At 29.0% G+C, this 20,606-nt stretch overlaps 4 protein-coding genes across 7 annotated transcripts; 2 read left to right on the forward strand and 2 right to left on the reverse strand.

The window, feature by feature from the left end:
* The first annotated feature begins 4,089 nt into the window (after positions 1-4,089).
* Positions 4,090-6,058, forward strand: LOC115715191 (uncharacterized). The gene is made up of 4 exons (XM_030644020.2): positions 4,090-4,297; positions 4,527-4,634; positions 5,464-5,631; positions 5,750-6,058. Exons 1-4 carry the CDS (start codon positions 4,196-4,198, stop codon positions 5,870-5,872), a joined length of 501 nt encoding a protein of 166 aa, XP_030499880.1. The 5' UTR covers positions 4,090-4,195; the 3' UTR covers positions 5,873-6,058.
* Positions 6,059-6,775: 717 nt separating this feature from the next.
* On the reverse strand, positions 6,776-9,231 carry LOC115712196 (uncharacterized). The gene is made up of 6 exons (XM_030640446.2): positions 9,109-9,231; positions 8,761-9,003; positions 8,480-8,681; positions 8,242-8,310; positions 8,025-8,157; positions 6,776-7,824 (listed from the first exon to the last, which is right to left on the reverse strand). Exons 2-6 carry the CDS (start codon positions 8,960-8,962, stop codon positions 7,156-7,158), a joined length of 1,275 nt encoding a protein of 424 aa, XP_030496306.2. The 5' UTR covers positions 8,963-9,003; positions 9,109-9,231; the 3' UTR covers positions 6,776-7,155.
* Positions 9,232-15,735: 6,504 nt separating this feature from the next.
* Positions 15,736-19,117, forward strand: LOC115712319 (uncharacterized). 4 transcript variants are annotated; one of them, XM_030640579.2, is made up of 3 exons: positions 15,922-16,061; positions 16,808-16,853; positions 18,444-19,117. In XM_030640579.2, the coding sequence occupies exons 2-3, from the start codon at positions 16,815-16,817 to the stop codon at positions 19,014-19,016; spliced, it is 612 nt and encodes a 203-aa protein (XP_030496439.2). In that variant the 5' UTR covers positions 15,922-16,061; positions 16,808-16,814; the 3' UTR covers positions 19,017-19,117. The 4 variants fall into 4 exon arrangements, with proteins under 4 accessions (XP_030496440.2, XP_060970609.1, XP_030496439.2 ...); XM_030640580.2 differs by lacking the exon at positions 16,808-16,853 and having other exon boundaries at positions 15,736-16,061; XM_061114626.1 differs by lacking the exon at positions 16,808-16,853 and having other exon boundaries at positions 15,738-16,061; positions 18,474-19,117.
* A 419-nt stretch (positions 19,118-19,536) lies between these two features.
* On the reverse strand, positions 19,537-20,246 carry LOC115715159 (uncharacterized). The gene has a single exon (XM_030643980.2). The coding sequence runs from the start codon at positions 20,002-20,004 to the stop codon at positions 19,657-19,659; it is 348 nt and encodes a 115-aa protein (XP_030499840.2). The 5' UTR covers positions 20,005-20,246; the 3' UTR covers positions 19,537-19,656.
* Positions 20,247-20,606: the final 360 nt, after the last annotated feature.

The raw sequence follows: 20,606 nt of genomic DNA on the forward strand, positions 1-20,606 counted from the left end.
TGAAATATTAAATAATTTATTATTAAAAAAGTAACCGATCCAAAATAACCGATCCAATCCGCACTATTGCGGATTGGATTGGATTGGATTTAAACTCTTATGCGGATCGGATTGGATCTAAAATATGAAATCCGCACCTAGTGCGGATTGGATGTTGTTTGACCAAAAAAGTGCGGATTGGATCGGATGAACACCCCTACTTGCTATGTTAGTTTCCCTCTCATCCAAATATTCACCCATTAAACCACCGCATCACCACCCACGACCCTTCCTCTCTCTAGTTCTCTCTGGTGCGTGGTTGACGACCCACGACTCTCCCTCTCTCTCTTTAGTTCTATTTGGTGAGTGGTCAATAACCCACGACCCATGACCACCATCGTCAAATGGACAGACGAACAATCTGTAGTTTCTTCGTATTTTTTGTTTATTTTTTAGTAAAAAAATTGAGTATGAAATTTGCGTTTTCTGTGATTTTTTTTATATAGTTTGATAGTGGTCTGATAGGATAGGATAGTGGGTACGATAGTAGTGTAATCTAAAAGTTAAAAATAAAGGTTCGATGGTTGATAAAGACACGATATGGTCTGATGGTGCTCCAAGAATAGTCTGATAGGTGCTTAGAATTTATGTCATAGAAGAAAGAGAGAGTGGGTGAGGTTTTTGATATACGATAATTTGAGGAGATATGAAAAATATACCTACATTGCCAATGGTATTTTTATTAGTTTAGATTGTTATTTTTTGCCTAATATAAGTATTAATCCATATTTTCGTTAACCAATAAATGAGCCTTAAAGTAATAGATAAACTCTAGAATTAAATACATAAATAAATAAATAATGGCAAGAGAGCTTTTAACGTGATTTTGAAGTTAATTTCTTATACTTCACGAGTCAATTGAGATTTAATAAATCGTATACAGAATACAATATTGGTATAATTATCTCTTTTCTCAAATTGGTCGCCCTTAGTTCTCTAAATTCCGTCTCTATTTATAGGAGTTTTAGGATGACAATTAATCCCTTGATAACTTATTCTTGTAACCGTTTGAGAAATATGAATATTCCCCACGTTTTATATTTACATCACATGGGATAATTATATATAATTGATATAGCTGCTCTTATCTTTATCTGTAAGTAGTTATACTAATTATACTATTTTCATCTCACAATATAAACAATCCTACTAATAACTTTATTCTGAAAGTGACTTTTTGCGCCAAAGTATATTCTGGATAATCCTTGCATCCTTCTGTGATATCGCAAGAGGCAAATACGAGGCACTATCATAGTGTGACAACGATATAAGTTATAATGTGTGCAGTTCCCTTAGTCTTTCAACATACTCATGAGTATGTAGATCAATAAGCTGCAAGCTCTTAAAGAATTTGTTATCTACTTGTCATTATGCTGTGTATTTTGTGTATCCTTAGATGGATCTTCTTCGTTGGTTATGTACCTCGTTGGTCTCATAAAGTGGTAGTTATTATTCATGGCTTGCCCTTATTCAAGACTTTAATAATGCACTTTTGATAGTGGTCTTCATGATATAAATCTTGAGGGCTATCCATTTACATGGGAGTGTGGTAGGGGGTCTGATCGTTTAGTGGAAGTGCGTATTGATCGTGCAATGAACAATCAAGAATGATTATCACGTTTCTCTATGGCTAAACTTTATAACTTTGAGGTGAGCACTTTTGATCATTGTTCTATTCTTTTAATTCAAGCCCTCCAATTTTTTCTACTTCAAAATGCAAGTGTAGATTTGAAAATTCTTGGTTAAAGGACTCAATGTGTTTCAAAACAGTTCAAGATTGCTGGGAGGTTCAGGATGGTCAAAATTTTAAAGAGAAATTGAGTTTTTGTGATGAGAAATTAGATAATTGGGGTTATGAAATAACTAAAAATTTAAAAAGTCAAATTGATTTGTGTAAAAAAGAAATTAAAAATATAAAGGGAAGAAAGATGCTAATTCTTGCCAGTTGTTTAAAGAGGCTAACGAGAATTTGTCTAAGTTTCTTAGCATGAAAAAGATTTACTGGCGGCAAATATCGAAACAACTTTAGTTGAAATAAGGAGATTAAAATAGCAAGTATTTCCATGCTTCAGCAAGTGCTAGGAGACGTATCATTACAAGCCTTTGTAATAATAATGGGGATCTAGTTAATTGGAATAATAGTTTATTGGAGGTCATGGCTGATTATTTTCACGATCTATTCTCATCTTCAAACGTGGATTGGAAAAGTGTGGTTAAGAGTGTCCATTGCTCGGTCACTAATGTGCAAAATAATTAACTTTTTTTGGAATTCAAAGTTTGCTAAGAAGAGAGGTATTTTTTGGATGATGTGAGATTGAATGGCTAAGAGTAAATTTGTGGGAGGTATGGGTTTTAAGAGGCTGCATGAATTTATTATCGTCATGCTTGGCAAACAAGGATGGAGATTGTTAATGGTACTGACGACTTAATTTATTGTGTATTTAAATCCAGATACTTTCCCATGATAATTTTCTTAATGCTGAGTTAGGAAATAATCCTAGCTTTGTATGGTGGAGCATTTTAAATTTGGTTATCTGCTGGTGTATTAGCTCAGGGTCTCAAGTTAATGTTCTTTCTCAACCTTGGCTTCCTAACATTGCAAATTCTTATATTATTTCACAACATCCTAGTTTGGAAGAAATTACTGTGAACTAGCTTATGATTTGTGGAGAGAGTGCTGGGGATAGAGCTATTTTGGAAGATTATTTTGTGGCAAGAGATATTAATCTTATTTTGTAAGTTTGAGAGATATCCAAATAAATGGTTTTGAAATCGTAAAAAATAAGGGAGATATTATGTCAAAATAACATACTTTGCTGCAGCTTGAGCTTTTTGGTGCTTCTTATAATAATCATAACTATGGATTTTAGAGAAAACTCTAGAATTTGAAGATTCTTCCAAAGTGCAAGAATTTATTATAGTGTGCTTTAGTCAATTGTCTCCCCACAAATTTCATGCTTATCACCAAAAAAAAAAAAGTAAGGGTGGATTTTCTGTCCACTTTGCAAAAAAGCTCCAGAAATAATTTCTCATGTGTTGGTGGATTGTGTTATTGTTCGAAACTGCTGGAATTATCTCAATGAGGGTGTAATACATTGGCAACTTTGGAAAGCATAAAATGAGATAGTTTGGAATCTTTCTACTCTTGTTGCTTTTAACATTGTAAGGTCTTCTGCTACTTTTTTTGATGTTGAATATTGCTCATGAAAATAATAAATCTGCTCCTCAAAGTTATGTTGGTTCAGTTAGGGAGGTTGAGCACGCGATGAAACCATTGGCTAATATGATCAAAATTAACACAGATGTTGTAATTTTTGACAGTGCAAGAAAGTTTGATTTTTCCATAATCATTCGTGATTCTGCTGGTGTGATGGTGGAGGCCCGTGTGTGCTGTGTGGAGGGTGTTGTGCGTACGTATATGGTTGAGGCTCTTGGTGTAAAGAAAGCTCTTTAATTGGTTAAAGAATAACTCAACGGTTCATGCTCAAGTAAAAACCGACTGCATCAACATTGTTACTACTATTTATAATTCTATTGAAATATTTTTTAAGTTCAGTATTATTATTCATGATTGTAAGAACTCTTTGCTTCTCTTAGCAATGTTTTCATTTGTTATGTTAAACTGAATTTATATCTCCTTGACCATATTATTATAGATGATAATTGTCCCTTTGATTTGTTGCCTTTGTTGATTGTCCACTATCTCTATTAATAAAGTTCTAATATTTCCTTTCTAAAAAAAAAAAGTTTATAGAAGCTAAGCTATATGTGTGCTTATTCTTTGAGTATTCTATTAATAAAGTTCTAATATTTCCTTTCTAAAAACAAAGTTTATGGAAGCTAAGCTATATGTGTGCTTATTCTTTGAGTATTATTATGAGACATATATTAAAACGAGGTTACACTTTATAATTTTTTGTTAAGATTTTTTTTAATTTTTATTAAAATAAAATAAATAAAACTTAATATTAAATTATATCAATAGTAATATTACACTAAAAAAAAATAGAGTACATTTTCTTTTTTCAAATATTGGAAAATGATATTCTCAAAAAAAAAAAAAAAAAAAAAAAATATTGGAAAATGATGATAAAAGCTTAAAATAAAATAAAAGTTGTGAGAAAGAGAAGCGTTGGATTGACGCCAAAACCCAAAAATGGTGAACTATATGCTTCAGATCACCGCTGAGCTCGAGAACCTCACCGATCTTCAGCCTCAAGGTGGCTGCGATGACCCCAATTTCTCCTATCTCTTCAAGGTCACTCTCTCTCCAACACTCCAATTTCTCTGTTCTTATGCCATTGCCTCGTATAATGAACTACTATTCTGTTCAAATTAGGGATTCTGCTTACTTCCATCATTCATGTATAATCGTAGTTGTAATCCATTATCATATCTTAACTATTTCCATAAATTTAATTTAGTGTTTATACTGTTATAAATTTAATCTTTAATCTGGGTAATATTTGTCTTTTTGATTGTTGTAGTTGAAATGTGGAAGATGTGGAGAAGAGACACAGAAAGAAACTTCTTTGACATTGAGTGAGACTGTTCCTCTCGCTGTAGGCAAGGGCACAGTTCATCTTTCTCAGAAGGTAATTTCTATGCCTTTCCTTTCCTTTCAAGTAATCCAATTTTTCATGCTTGCTTTATATAGGGATTGGTTTGATGGTAATACATTTATAAACATGTTAGATCAATTTGGTTTCCCATTGAATTGTTTATCTCGGTGTAAAACTTTATGCCATTGAATCTGGTGATTCTGGTCTACAGGTTTGTTTTCGTTTATACTGCAATTTAGTAGCTTATTTGTATAATCACAATGGGATTAGAACCCCTTTCCCTTTTACACACACACACACTCACACAACCAACATTCTATGATGCTTCAGCATTTATGTATAACAAATCAGTAGTTGTATTTTATCAACATTCTATCTGTATCTTTTTAGGGTGGAAAAAAAGATTGTATCTCTTTTTTCTTCAACCTATGCTGCTGTACTGAATTGTGATTGGGTCGACCTTTAAGGTATAGGGATATAAATCTTTTAAGATCAATCAACAAAACTGGCTGAATTTGTCTTAGACTCTTAGTTGTGTGAATAAGTATTGAGTTTCTATGATGCTAGCATAGTCTTAAAGACAAAATTCTGTGATTTGCCGAGTTCTTGCTTGTAACTATAATGCTCGTGCAGTTCATTTGATAAAACATGGCCTTTATTAGATTGAGTTTGTGGAGGCTAAGTAATTGTTTTCAAAGTCTAATTCTCTTGTTCCCATTTCCTTTGTTTTGGTGGCATGGCTCTTCTTCGTCTTGGTTTTTTCAACACAATTTTAATTTCATTTATGGTTTGATAGTGGGGAACTGCACCACTTATAATTGGCATTACTTTACCAAAGTTAGTACTAATATTTGTGTTTCAGTGCAAGTTTTGCGGGAGGGATGGAACAATCACAATGATCCCGGGTCGCGGTAAACCACTGAGCCATGGAGATAGTGAGGCAGGGAAATTCAGCCCATTGATGATGTTTGAATGCAGGGGTTATGAACCTTTGAACTACCTTTTCGTTGATGGGTGGAAGGCTGTATCTGTAAGTTTTTCTTTCTGGATTCGCCTTTTTCGTTATAAGCCAGTTTTTGTTTTCAGTCTTTGTTACTTACGATGATGATGACAATGACAATGACAACGACTTGTGTTATGCTGTGTAGCTTGAGGGTACAAAATTTGATGAGATAGACTTGTCAGATGGAGAGTTTGCTGAGTATGACGAGAAGGGAGAGTGTCCGGTTATGATTTCCAATCTTCGCTCTACTTTTGTTGTGGTCAAGTAAAAGTAAAACTACCATTTGTGTTGGGGGAGTAAATCAAGCACAAAAATTCTCTGTGAAACATACATTTGAGATCTGGTTATAATAATATAGAAATGTTAAAAGGGCACCTTAGTCTTACTATTATATCATACATTACTCATTTTGATTTAATCAATTATTATGAAAAAGCCTTAACTATTCACAAAATATAATACCACGCCCAATAAGCTCATAATTAGGATTATTAGCATAAATGACTTAATTTTTATAAGTTCATTTGGTATGAGCAACTTAAAATAATCCGATTAATTAGAATATTACAGTGGAGAATATGATTGCATAGTTTTTTTTACTCTAGATTTACTTTTGATTGAATCATATTTAAGAATTTGATAAATTGTTGTGAAAAATAAATTTAAAATTATTTATATATAAGTTTATTGTATTAAGATTGAAGAGGATATTTAGAGTTCAAGTTTTTGAAAGGATTGAGAACACCCTATAAGGGTAATGGTATTAATATTTTCAGACTTAAAAACGAAAAAACCTCATAACAAACATTAGAAAAAACAATAATAATCAAGTTATTTTAGCTTAAAAAGAAAAATTATATAACATTCTAAGTTTTTTATGAATAATTTTGATATTTTTCTAAATATAATAGATTTACAAATATACTTTCACATATTGTTAAAAAAAAATACTCAAAAGAACTTTGTTATGTAGAACTCAAAAATTTGATTGTCAGTTTTTTTTCTCGATAACAGTTTGTTATTTCAAGCATTGAATTACCATACAAAGTGGAACTCATGGATATATGCGCTAAAAATCCTAATAACAATAAGAGAAAATTGCAACCAAAGTACCAAACTTTCACTTTAATAGCAGGTGAATACCAAAATTTTGATAACAAAGATAAAAATACAATAATGACTCATATCATAACTCAGGCTCCTCTAGCTTTCAAAAATCCCTGTATGGTACTATTCAATAAAATTATAACACACAACAAAATTGATCAGTTGTACTATCTGCTAGTTTCATGTTTTGTTTTGTCTACATAATATATTATATTAGCACAGCTCCTTCATTTTCTAGGGACAAAATTGTTGAACCTTCAAAGTTAGTAACAGCAAAATTACAAGAGAAGGCAATCAAAGAGTTCTCTCATATCCATTTCTTTGATCTGAAGGATTTCATCTATTGCCTCAGAAAAGCACTCAAGTGACAGATTTGATGAATTTGGTGATGTTTCTCAAACCAATGATTCATTTCTAACTTCTATCTTCTTCCATTGGACTAATTCATTCTGCAATCTCTCCTTCCTCTAATTCTAATTCATCCTCTGCACCTGTCTCTTCCTTGTTAAGTATACCTTCCAAACCGAAAAAATCGCCACTTAAGTTTTTTAAGTCATCAGTCTCTTCTTCTTCCTTGTTAAGTAGACCTTCCAAATCAAGAAAATCGTCCGGATTAATTTCTGCAATCAAATCTGAGTATGCGTCTATTAACCCCTGATCAAAATCAAAATCCAACTCATCAAATTGCTCTCCTTTATTGGTAGGAGATTGGAAGGCACTTCCTGCTGCAGCTCCTGCAGACAAAGCTCCCCTTGATGTGCTATTTGGTACTTTCCCAGACTTACTTTGATTGGTGAACTGTTGTGGGGATGTTGAGTTCACCGAGCTCTCATTTTTCATAAGATCAAAGACTTGAGGAGCCAATGAGCTGTCAGTTTCGGCTATTTCTTCCTCTTTAAAAGGAACACCTCCCATCTTTAATCGATTATTGCTTCCAAAATTTCTGAAGTCCGGTTTGTGAGAAGAGGGATAAACATCTTTAATGACTTCAAAATCAATATTGTGTGAAGGGGTAAACACATATATGGCAGGGTACTCCAAAATCACCCTATTTGTTAATTGTTGTCTCAGAGGAACCTTAACATCTAACTCATAGAAAGGTGAAGTTGACCCCTGAAAATACCCCCAATTCAAGATTGTCTCAATCAAACATACTTATTATGCAAAAAGAATGACTGATAAAATAACAATCAAGTAACACAAGACTATGCACAAAGACAATGCAAACAAACACTTGGTTACATTTACCTTGATCAAGCTCATATATTCTAAAACTATCAAAGTAATCAGTTCTAAGACAAACAATAGCAAACCTTTTGATATTTCCTGATGAAGAACCTAAGATTTTCCAGGTCTTCATCACAAAATCGCTTCAATTGATGATTCCAAGGACCGGGCTTTAAATGGTTCCCAACAATGGAGGAGATATTCAGGTTTTCATCAATTCTGTATCAGCATCAAACTCATTAACCACTAAGAAAGTAAAGACCTTAACACATAACTCAAAATGCTAGAAATCACCAAGCTCACTCATTATCAAGTAACACAACATCTGTTGAATGAAACCGCCACTCGATCGTCCAGTAAATGCATTTCTTCCTAAAGCATATCAATCAAAGAAACTTTAAAAACCAATAAGCAAACTAACATCAAAGCATTATACTAAGTTCTAACTAAACAAGTAAATTCAACCAAGAATACTGAACATTAAAAACTTATGATCCTTCCCATCCATGAATTCGAAAGGAACCATTTAAAAGCCAACTACCTTTGATCATAGTGAGTTTGATTCTTCTCTCTTTTTGCCATGCCACTTGGAAGAAACAAAATTTTTGTTCTCCTACTTGCAGCAGCACTTCTAACACTCCTAAGGTGAAACGGTAGCTTATAATGATTATATCTGCATAGCTTATTTCTCATTCTTTGAGCAGATTCAGAAACCCTTTTCACCTCCTCAAGCAAATTATAATCTACACCCAAAAAAACAACCCAATTCAAATCAAGAAAAGAAAATAAATTTCAAGAAGTCAATAGATTAAAAAAAAGTACCAGAGATGAGTTGATTATCGTCGAACTGAGAAATAGGGACAAAGTGAGTCCGGCTCCTCTTGCCAGTACAACCAGTTCGTTGCTTGTGAGATTTAACGCAGGGAAGGCTACAAGAGCGAAAAGAGCAACCTGGGCATTTGTATTTTGAATGCTTGAATTTGCACTCTTCACATAAATTTAAGTCTTTTCGTTCTTCCTCCATTTTTAGTGTCTGGGGTTTAACCAAGGTTTATACTTTATACACTGTACATAAAAACAAATAGTAATAAACTAATTGTGATGAACTTTATTTGGTGAAAAGATTGTATAGTAACTTGTATATATATGCATAAAAAAAAAAAGAAAGACCTAGTGATGAAGTGTTGGGATTCCTCCAAATGATTATTAATTATGGCAGAGATGAAGGAAACGAGAGCTGATGATGAGGACAAGGAGGAACAGTTCGGCGGCGTTTCAAAATCTTTTCTTTTAGAGAAAATTACACTCAAACACGTAAATTATATTTTATTTATAAGGATACCCATATTAATTTAAATAGATAAAAGTAACGAAAGTCATATACATATATATTCGGCATTCTCTCTCGTCACTAGTGCATTATTCACGATTTTTTTTTTTTCGGATAAAATTCATCATTCTTTCTTTCTTTCATAAACTTTCATTTAAACTTTACACATATATAATTTTTTTATTATTTTTTAAAAATAACTCTCATTTTTTTATTCAACTATCAATCTAACTTCATTTATTTATTTATCTTTTTTCTCTTAGTACATAGCATCTAAATATCTCTTCTTTTTTTTTTTTGAGTGTCATCTAAATATCTCTTTCATTTTATTATTTTTTTAAAAAAACTTTATAATAAATTTCCAACTTCATGTATCTCTCTTTTTTTCTTTTGCAATTTTTTAAAAAAAATTATTTTTTACTACCCAAATAGAGTTAAGAGTTATATCATTGTAATTTTTTTTATGATGATCATTTTAATATGTGAGAAGTATATATCTTTCTCCTTCACCAAAGAAGATTTATAAGATCAAATGAAGCATTTTAGTTTCTTTTATATTTTTTTAACAAATAAATAATTAATCTTTAAACTTAAACAAAATTTAATGTATCAACAACTTAATAGGGTTACTAAAAAGGTTTTTTTTTTATTTATTTTATCAGTTACAAGATTAAATTATAAATAAACATATGTTATAAAACTATTTTCATAGATGTATAAAATAACTTGTAAATAAACCAAATAGTATCTTAAACATCATATAAGTTACACTAAGTCAAACATTAAATTTAATTAGACAAAATTAAATATACTAACCAATTCCATAAGTTACTAAAAAAATTATTTTTTTTAATTACTGAAAGTAACTAAATTGTATTTTTTATATACTTATTTTTATAGAACAATTTTAATAAATTTTAAAATTAATTATAAAAAAAATCATATAGTATCTTAAATTTATATTTTAAAAAATATAAAATAAAAATAAGTTATATTATAATTTATTAATTCTAAATATGTTTGGAGGCACATAAAGTAGCTATATAATATATATATATATATAACATAAATGTATCTTGATCAATAATATAATTTAGTAATAAAATTATAGTTTTAAAAGTAACTAACTAGTAAAAAATATGATTTAAAAGTAATTTATTGGTAGGTAACGAAGATGCATATGAGATACTAAGTATAATTTATTAAAAAAAATTAATTAGTATTGTAGTACCTTATTTTTTGATAACATCTAGTAACTCTTAAATAATATAAAATAAATATTCTCTGGATTAGTCACAATAAAAAGAAAATACTTTTAGTATGGTACATATTTGATTTTATTTGAGTTTAAAAATTTTGTTATTTTATTTGAATAATTTATAAAAGAAACTAAATGATTTTTTTTTTATTTTAAATATCTTATTTGGTGATGGTAAAAATTATACACTATTCACGTATCAAAATGATCAACTTAATAAGTAAATTGTAATAATATTATATTTTAATCAATATGATAAATGATGTAGTTGTTTTTTTTTAATTGTAAAAAATAGAAATGGAGATTGATTCAAAAAATAAAATAAATAAATAAAAAGAAAGATTAATCAGCATAAAGAAAAGTGAAAATGATAAAAAAAAAAAGAAAAACAATGTGCCATTTGAGTTTGACAATAACGACAAAAAATATAGCATATATTTATTTACATATGTAGTACATTATTAGCGCTCAATGTAATATTTATTAATTATTTTATATTTAAGTATATAATTAAAAAATTTCCTTCAAAGTAACCTAATAGTTTCTTTTATATTTTTTTAATAAAAAAAAGTAACCAATTAATTAAACAAAATTCAATATGTCAACTAATTTTATATTACTAAAAATTATTTGTAATTTTATATATAAAAGTTACTGTATGGTATATATTCTTTATAAACTTATTTTATAGAATTATTTCAATAAATATTATACAATGAGTATATATATATATTTTAAAAAATTACGCTTATTTTACTAAGAGAAGCTATTTAGTAATTTTTTGTATTTTATTGTATTTTATTAAATTTTAAATATATTAAAAGGTAACGTGAAAGTTGCTATAAAAATAACAAACAAAAAAATAACATAATGATCAACAATATATAAGTTAATGAAAATAAAATTATAATTTTTAAAGTTAACCAACTAGAATAAGTAACAAAAATATGTATATGAAATATTATTTCACAAACTATTTAGTATTTAATGTCTTATTTTTTTTTTTCATTAATAATATCTCATAATTTTAAATATTTTTTTTTTGATTAACAACATTTAATAAATTAAAAAATTGCTTTGAATTTTAAATATATTTTTCCACTTGTTGAAATGGTTAGATTAAAAAACATATTACAATGGTATTATTCCCAAACCATTAAAGTAATTGGAAAATAAATGATACTTGGAAAAAAAAAAAATTGATGTTAAAAGAAAAAAAAAAAGTACACCAAAAAAAAAACCAAGTCAGCAATAGTGGCGCTGACAACATAATAATAAGAATATAAATAATTAAGTACATAATTTCGGTAGAACCAACCTATTTTTAACAATTAAAATTAATTTCGCTTTTTCCATAAATAGTTATCTTATAACGTATATATATAAAAAATCCCCTTTCTTTTATGTACTCTCCTGTAAAGACAGGGCCCATTGAACCCGAAAAGCACTGACTCGGGCCGACCCGAAAAATTATTCTATTTTTCATTTGATAAAGAAGATTTTCTTTTGTTGCTTTGTTTGCTGTAAATGAAATGAGAATAATTAACGAGAATAAATAGATTTAAAATAAAAAATAATTAAAAATAATATTTTATTTTGTTGTTTACTAAATTGATTAGAAATAAAATCCAAATTATTTTATTTTATTTACATCACTAGAAAAAATAATTAAAACAGTTTAATTTGACTAAATTATTATTGTAAAGGTATTTCTTATAAAAATGAGGAGAGAATTTTTCTTTTTATTTCTTCCTTAATTTGTGAGTGCCCTATTAGTTTTTCTCATGGGATAATTACGTAAGGTATTATTTTTTTTGTAAAAAAAAATTATATTTTTACATTTAAATAATTTTTTTTTATATATTTTTACAGTTTTTCATAAAAATAACACGAAAACTACAAAACAAACTACATAAAAATAACATCTAAATAACACCAAAATAACAACAAAAATAACATACACATAACAAAAACTCAACAACAAATTAACAAGCGTACAACATAAAAATATCATATTTTCTGTAAATAAAATAAAAAAATTGTAAAAATATTTAAAATTCTGTGAAATTGTATTTTTGTAATTTTTTTGTTATTTTTGTGTATTTGTGAAATAATCCCTTTTCCCATTCTAAAATTTAGTAAACAAATTAATGGGAATCAGTCTTATATAATTGATTCTCATTCCCCTTTAGTAAACATGTATCTGAACATGCATTCTAATTGTGCAATTATTTTTAGCGGTGTGGATAAATAGATCCAATCCACTTATAACCGACCAATCTAATTATAACCAATCACTAAATATTAGATATTCAATTGTAATTGGATCAGATAGATTGTTATTTTTGAATATACAATTGGATTCGATCAGATGTTTGATGAGACGTTAAAAAATCCAATACATTCAATATCCAATCGAATTAATTAATATTTTTGTTAGATTGTATGAATCCAATTCAATCCAATTAATATTAAATTTAATACATTAGATATATCTCATTCGATCCAAAAAAAAAATTATATGCTTAAAATATTTGATAAATTTAAACTAATTCAATAAATATACTAATATATATAGGGAAACTTACAAAAATACTGATTTTTAGCTTAATCTTTACAAAAATACTGTTATACGCCAGAAATTACTTTTATACTGGATTGGGCTTTTGTTTTTCTTTTATACTGTAGACACAGAAAATCAATACTAATGACTTCATCTTCGTCCCTCACGCATAGAACCTGCCCAGCAACACCAAAATACCCGGAAGATACCCATTAATTCTGGTGAAATAATAAATGAAACAAAAAATTTAGACACTAAAAACCCACCAGATTATTTTAAAAACGAAAAATAAAAAAAATTAACAAACTTATATCTGAAATTCATAAATCAAAAACAGTCACTAGCATCTAAAATTGTATTAGAATACATCCTATATTGAGAAAAATACAAATTAATATACTTTATTGCACAAGTATTAAAACAAACAATCGATTATTAATTCACGTTGAAGTATTCAACGTTGTTCTAGAGTCGTTCTTGCTTAGTAACCTACATTTTATTGTAAATTGGGGATATGAATAATATGTAGGCAACCAAATCATAACAGGACCACAAAAAACAAAAGAACAAACGACTGGTTGTTTTCTACTATTTTTTTGATGTTGTTGTATGTTAATTAAAATGTTCAATTACTGATATTCTGTAAAAATATTTCAAACAACTGTACTTCGGAGTCCAATCCTATAGAAGAAACATCAAAACTACTAAAAACAACACTAAAACAACACGAAAACAACCCAAAAACAAATGAAGCATAAATAACCAGTAACACAAAAATTAAAAAACAACACACCTCTACAACCTTTTTTACAGTGACATTGTCAAAAATATCATCTGATTCAACATTTTTAACTGGGATTTACCCTTCCTCTACATATAAACAAAACAATAATAAACAACACAAAAACAACTGTTAAACAACAAAATACTACATTCAAGCAAAATAAGCACACAAAGACAAGATAAAAAGAAGAAAAAAGACATATTACATATGAAAGTAATACATCCCATAGAAATATAGGAGTAAGTAAGATAAATTACAAGAAAACCCCTAAAACAACACAAAAACAACTAAAAAATACCTTATCAAGCTTGGACATATGTAAAAATTCATTGTCCAACTCAAAATTTGAGTCTGAATTTCAACCACAAGACAAGGACGTTTGGACATCCTCCTCTTCGAAGTTTCACCAAGAAATTTGCGTTTGCTTGGAACTGGTGAGGTAAGGCTTGGGGTGTTCCTTAAAATTCCTCTTACCCATTGAGGATCGACACAAGTTTTTCTGAGGCATTTTTGGGAGATTTTTTACAACTGGAGAAGAAGACGTTGATAGAGTAATAGCCATAGATAATAAACAAGCAAAGTAGTTAGATAAAAAACCAACAAATAAATAGGAAAAAATATAGAGAGAACATTATAATTTGAAAACAACAACAAAAAAAAAAAATTGTAAAATTTGCCCCTAAGACAATAACTGGATGTGTTTTTTTTTTTTTTTTTTTAAAAAAAGAACATAAGAAGATGATGATGAATAGTTAAATGAGATAGTGGGTATAACTATAAACCACCAAAACGTGGTGCGAAAGAGAGAGTAATTGTATTGAAATGATGATTAAATTGAATTAAAAGAAAAGGAAAAAAAAAAAAGCTGCCACAAATGTGACAATACCCAGTCACATTAACTTTTTATCACTTAAAATACAAAAAACAAATAAATAAATAATAAGTAAATACATGCAAAACTCTAGGCTGACACAAAGAATAGTTTTATTTTTAATCAAATAATATTAGAATACACAAAATAGGAAGACAGTATAAAAATGTACAGTAAAAAAGAAATTACGGCCGTATCACAGTATAATTGAAATAAATGAGGAAAATATAGTATGGGGTGTAAATTTTCGTATATATAATACATAGAACCAATCCAACCTAATATATTAGATGATTGAAATTAATTAGGTCTGATTAGATGATAAAATATAATATTTAATATATAATTGGATTAAATTTAAATAGATCTACAAATGTTGAATATGGTCCAATAAATACTATATTTTCCAAAAAAAAAAAACAATTACCTATAATTACACCAAATTCAATTCTGCCAGTCTTGCAAAGGCGCCTATTGTATATAATTACCTATAATAAAAATATATTGGAAGTGTTTTGTATTTTTTATGTCAGACTAATTTGCCAGCTTCAGAAGCATTTATTTTAGGAAAATTTATATAAAACACTTCCAATTATAATTCTATTCACATTGTTACTGATTTTTTTTTCTTTTCATTTTTATAGACAGTTGTTTTTGTATAGTGAAAACAACATCATATTTACTACGTTTCCACAACATCAAAACAATGTTTTTTAAGAACAAACAAAAAAACAACGATTCTGTAAATTTGTAAAATGTATTTTTGGTATTTTTACGTATAGATGAAACAATTATCCCGGGATCCCTTCAATATTGGTTGGGCTTTAGATTCAGTTTAGGCCCAGCCCCCTAATGCTTTATCAATATTTGGGCTTTGTCGATTTATAAGGCCCAAATCCACTAGGTAGCTTTCAAATGTTCTAACACGACATCGTTTTACTACTTCCGAGTTTCCCTCCCTAACTTCCCTTTCTCTTTCTTTCTTTTTTTTATTGCAGAGAAACAAAAAAAGGAAACAAATGGCGAAAAATCTTAGCCGAATCTTTTCATCAATCTCGAATCTATCGACTCCAAAATTGATTTCCTCTTTCGCCAGATCCGATCCTCCGAACCCGGCGAGTAGACTCATCTGCTCCTCAGCTCAAAAAAGCGTCAATAATGAAAAGAAAGACCTGGAAAACGACGCGAAGAACGAAGTCGATAAAGATAGTGATGAAGAGGATGATGGAGATGAAGTTGACCTGAACACGGAGACTGGTGAGATCGGTGGCCCCAGAGGACCCGAACCAACCCGATATGGAGACTGGGAGAAAAATGGTCGGTGCTATGATTTTTGAACTTTAATTTTTCTTTTATATCAAAAATTCCTCTACAGTAAAATGTGTGCTCCTATGAAAAATTCATGCAATTGATTCTCAGTTGCCATTTTCTTTGGCTCTATCGAAGTGGTTTTTTATTTTTATTTTTATTTTTCTTGAAAAATGGGTTAAGATAGACGGTAATTTCTTTTGTTTTTACTTGTTTATTTATTTATTATTATTATTTTAATGGTATTGATATTTATTGATAGTTTTTTACTATAAGGATTCCTTATTTTTTTTTACGTAATATTACATTGTATAGTGATACTAAGCCATAGGATTTTGGTAATGGATATTTGCTGTAATTTTATAAAAAGAAAATATTATATGATTATATTAAAGTTTAATATTATATAAAAATATGACATATAACTTAATCCAATACCACTTAAATACTAATTAATAACACAATTATTTTTAAATACCCAAATTAAAAACATTTCTAAAATTAGCACCTGTATGGTGTTTTGTATTGGTTAATGAAAATTTTCTTTTCTTTGATAAAAAAAAAAAATAAAATTATCCAGGGAAATAAAATTCAATTTAGGAAAAAAAAATTATTTTGGAAATTTTTATTTAAACTTCTCTGTACCATTGTTTTCACTTTTGTTAAGTGTATAAATAAATGACTTTCAATTCACTTCATTTCAAATCCCTTACCACCAAATATTTTTCTGTAATTTCCTCTGTTTTTCTTGAAAGCATTATCATGGAGGAATTGGGTTCAGCCTTGTCCTTTTATCAAGAGGTGAGTCATTTTCATTTCTTCTTTTCTATATTTGATCATTAAAGCTGTCACTTTTCTTATTTATATCTTTTGTTTTCTCTTCTGGGTATTGTTTTTTTTTTTCTGTACGAAATATTTTGAGTTCTTTCCACTGTTATTAGAATTCTTAACTTTTGCAATTATATATGTATTTTGCAATTATTTGAGGTATATGATAGTCTTGTCAAATATTATTATTAATTAATATTGTTTGGTGTAGTAGTAAATTATCAAAACTTCATACAATTTTAATATTGTTCTAACTTGAAACTACTAACTAATGTAAAATGGAATTAAATTAAAAGTTATTTTATCATAATTATGTAATATTTTATATTTTATCATAGAAAATTCTATAATTTTTATTAAAATTTTGAAGTCCACTGAGTATTAAAATGAGCATGATTATTAGAGTATCTCCAAAATTGGAGTATTAAATAGGAGGTGTATTGTTATTTTTTAGTACTTTTCAATAAAAAGTTTCTCTAATGGTGTGCATTTATTGTTGGCCGACAATAAATGTTATTTTTTAATTATACTTTTACCATTAATTATTAATAATATACTTTAATACATACATTTTATGGGATATGATTTTGTCCCGTTGTTGTACTTTTACGGATTGTAATCCGTGATGTACGACAACCGTCAGATGAAAGAGTTATTTGATCTGATGGCTGAGATTGATTTAGAGGTAATTAGGTTTCAAAAGTAGAAACGTACCCTGACACTCATTTAATGTACCTTGAGATCCATTTAATGTATCACGGAATACATTCTGTGAAAGCACATCACGGGACAAAATCATATCCCTTACATTTTATTTATAATATTACTATTAGTAATTTTTTAAATGTTTAATTTATTATTTGTTATTAATGATATTTTATTTTTTTTAGACCAATTTACTTCTTAAAATGTTATTGTGTCATAACATTTTTTTATTTTTGTGCTAAATTTAGTACAATATTTACATTTTATATTGGAGATGATTTTAGTCATCATAGTGACTAGTGTCACAATGAGGTGTCGCCCTTTGTTAGCGATTTTTTATAATCATTAGGACTTAATATTAAATTGCACTAATAACAATATAATATTATGAATGTACTTTATTTATTTCTAGCTTCATCCCTTTATTTATATATGAGTATTATTATTAGGCAATAATTTCAACACTTTCTATAGTTAACAAAATTTCTTAAAAACTATTCACACCTAAAAGAATGTTAGGCAAGGGTAGTCACTTTTATCATTTCTCTATATATATATAAATAAAATTTATTTATAATTTCTCCATCTACCAAAAAACAAAAGTGATGTTCCAATTTTTGTTAATAGGGTAGGTTTAATGGCGACTATATATGTATATATTTATCAACTTTTATCAATTTCTCTTTTTAATTTTTTTTGTTCATAAAAAAAGAAAAATGGAATATGCATGGCCCCTTGTTGATATTTTATTTGTTATGTTCTTCTTCCTATCCTAACTGATTTTATTTTGATTTTTATTTATGAGTTTATTATTGCTTTTTCTTAACAAAATGTCCTTTTTTTTTGTTCTCATCTCAGCAAAACATAGAGTTAAATTATAAGCTGCAGGTCATTCAAGCTGAGCTAGAATCAACAAAAATGGAAATGGTTAAGAAAGAGGAGTACCTGAAAGACTTACTCGAACTCTTAAAATCAACAATGAAGGAAAGAGATGAAACAATGTATGAGTTGCACTACTTAGAGTCTATGATGCTGAAATGTATTAATGATCAACCTCCTCAACCTCAAAATAACAGTCCTATCTCAACAATGCCTGATGCCAAAACCAACTCAGACTCAAGCATTATATCAGAATCACCAAATCATTTTTCTGCTGATGAGACTTACCTAAATTATTCTCATCAGGGCTCTTATTCTCCACAACTCTCCAACAACATGGCTGAATATTCAAGCCAGATTGATTTGGGTTCTGATGTGATTGAGAATCTTTCCCAAGGAAAACCTCTGCCTCTGCAAGGAAAACTATTGCAGGCTGTTTCGGATGCTGGTACAGTACTTCCTCAAAATCTTCTTCCAACTCGGCGGAACCGCCCGCCTCCCTCGCAGCCCTTCCAAATTCTGCCTGAAGGTGCCGGTGCCGGTGAAGGTTAGTCATAGTATAATAATTAGAGGAATAATGATTGTGAGTTGTGACACACACTGAACAATGAAGTGTAATGTTATTAATTATTATTATTATTTTTCCTTGATTATATTGGTTAGTGGCTTAAAAATGGTCTCAGAATGTATGTTCTTATGCTTCAACAACCAAAAAAAAAAGAGATTTTTTTTTCATTTATACACTCCTAAACATTTTTTTTTTACATTTTTATGGAATTATATATAGAAATCCCTATTGCAACTAGCGCTGCAACTTAAATCGTAACAAAAAATCTTATAAAAATTCCTATTGCAATTAGCGCTGCAATCACTTCAGAAGCCCAAATCGTAAATTTGAAAAAAAAATAAAAAAAAAATAGTATATAGGATAATTCAAAAAAAAAAAAATTATTACAAAACTGATCATACATTTTTATTCAAGAATATTGACTACAGTGATCATTTTAATAGCATTTTCATTTTGGAAAAATGACCAAATACTCATCAAAAGAGAATAATGCTTACATCACTCAACTCAATTAAGTAACCTCGTTTTCTATCTATAAAGCTAAAACTAATAAAAACTGGATATAACAAGTATTTAAAAACTTCAATTCAATTTCTCCTTGAAAACATATCATAATATCAATCTTTAACTACCATATAAGGCGAAAGATCGAACAAAGCAAGCAGAAGCGGTGACAACTAGAGCGGCAAAGACTGTAGGGACAATGAGATCTATTTTGGATCTCTTTACCATATGGGATGGGAAGCATATGACCTCCGTTAATGGATCGCTAAATGGTATTCTTACCGACCCCTTTGAATTACAAGACTTGGAAAACGACGACGATGGTGATATGGCCATAACGAATGCAAACTCCGGTGCAAATGAGGCCACCGCCACCGTTACCGTTAACATAATCGTCCACGTTGTTGCGTAAAGAAGGATTATCCGCCGAGTTATGATTCCTTCCAATACTGATCGTAATGGAGTCATGAAGAATTATTTTTGTTTAGTTTTGAGAATTTAATTTTTGTTTGGTTGGAAAACAGGTAGTGTTTATAAAACAGGGGAAGTTTAAAACAGGGCAAGTGAAATTACGAAAATGCCCCTCTCTATTCTCTTGCTATGATTCAATAATGATTATTGGACACACTTTGTCTGCTGACTCAGTCTATCGTTTAATCCTGAGACTCAGTCTTCAAAAGAAATATATTCTACTTCTTTTCCTAAAAAAAAAAAAAAGAAACATATTCTACTTGGACCAAAAAACATATGGGGATATATAAAATTTTGCAATAGACTGGGTATTTAATATGAGGATCAATAAATGAATGTATGTGTCGTAATTGATTCAATTCACACAAATAAGAGAAAGAGAAATGGTAAAGGACACTAGTGGCACCTAACACATTTTTATGTGTTAATATCGTTATTGGTCCTACTAAATATTGGGTTCCATATAATTTAATAAAATAATTTTTAAGAAATATTGCTAAACAATCACAATGCAAGAAGGTGTCAGACACCACTAGTATTTAATAGCAATACTAAGAAATATCATACAACAAAAATACAAGTGGATATGAAAAGTGAGG

The sequence above is a fragment of the Cannabis sativa genome, chromosome 4, assembly GCF_029168945.1.
Source record: "Cannabis sativa cultivar Pink pepper isolate KNU-18-1 chromosome 4, ASM2916894v1, whole genome shotgun sequence".
Classification (NCBI taxonomy): domain Eukaryota; kingdom Viridiplantae; phylum Streptophyta; class Magnoliopsida; order Rosales; family Cannabaceae; genus Cannabis; species Cannabis sativa.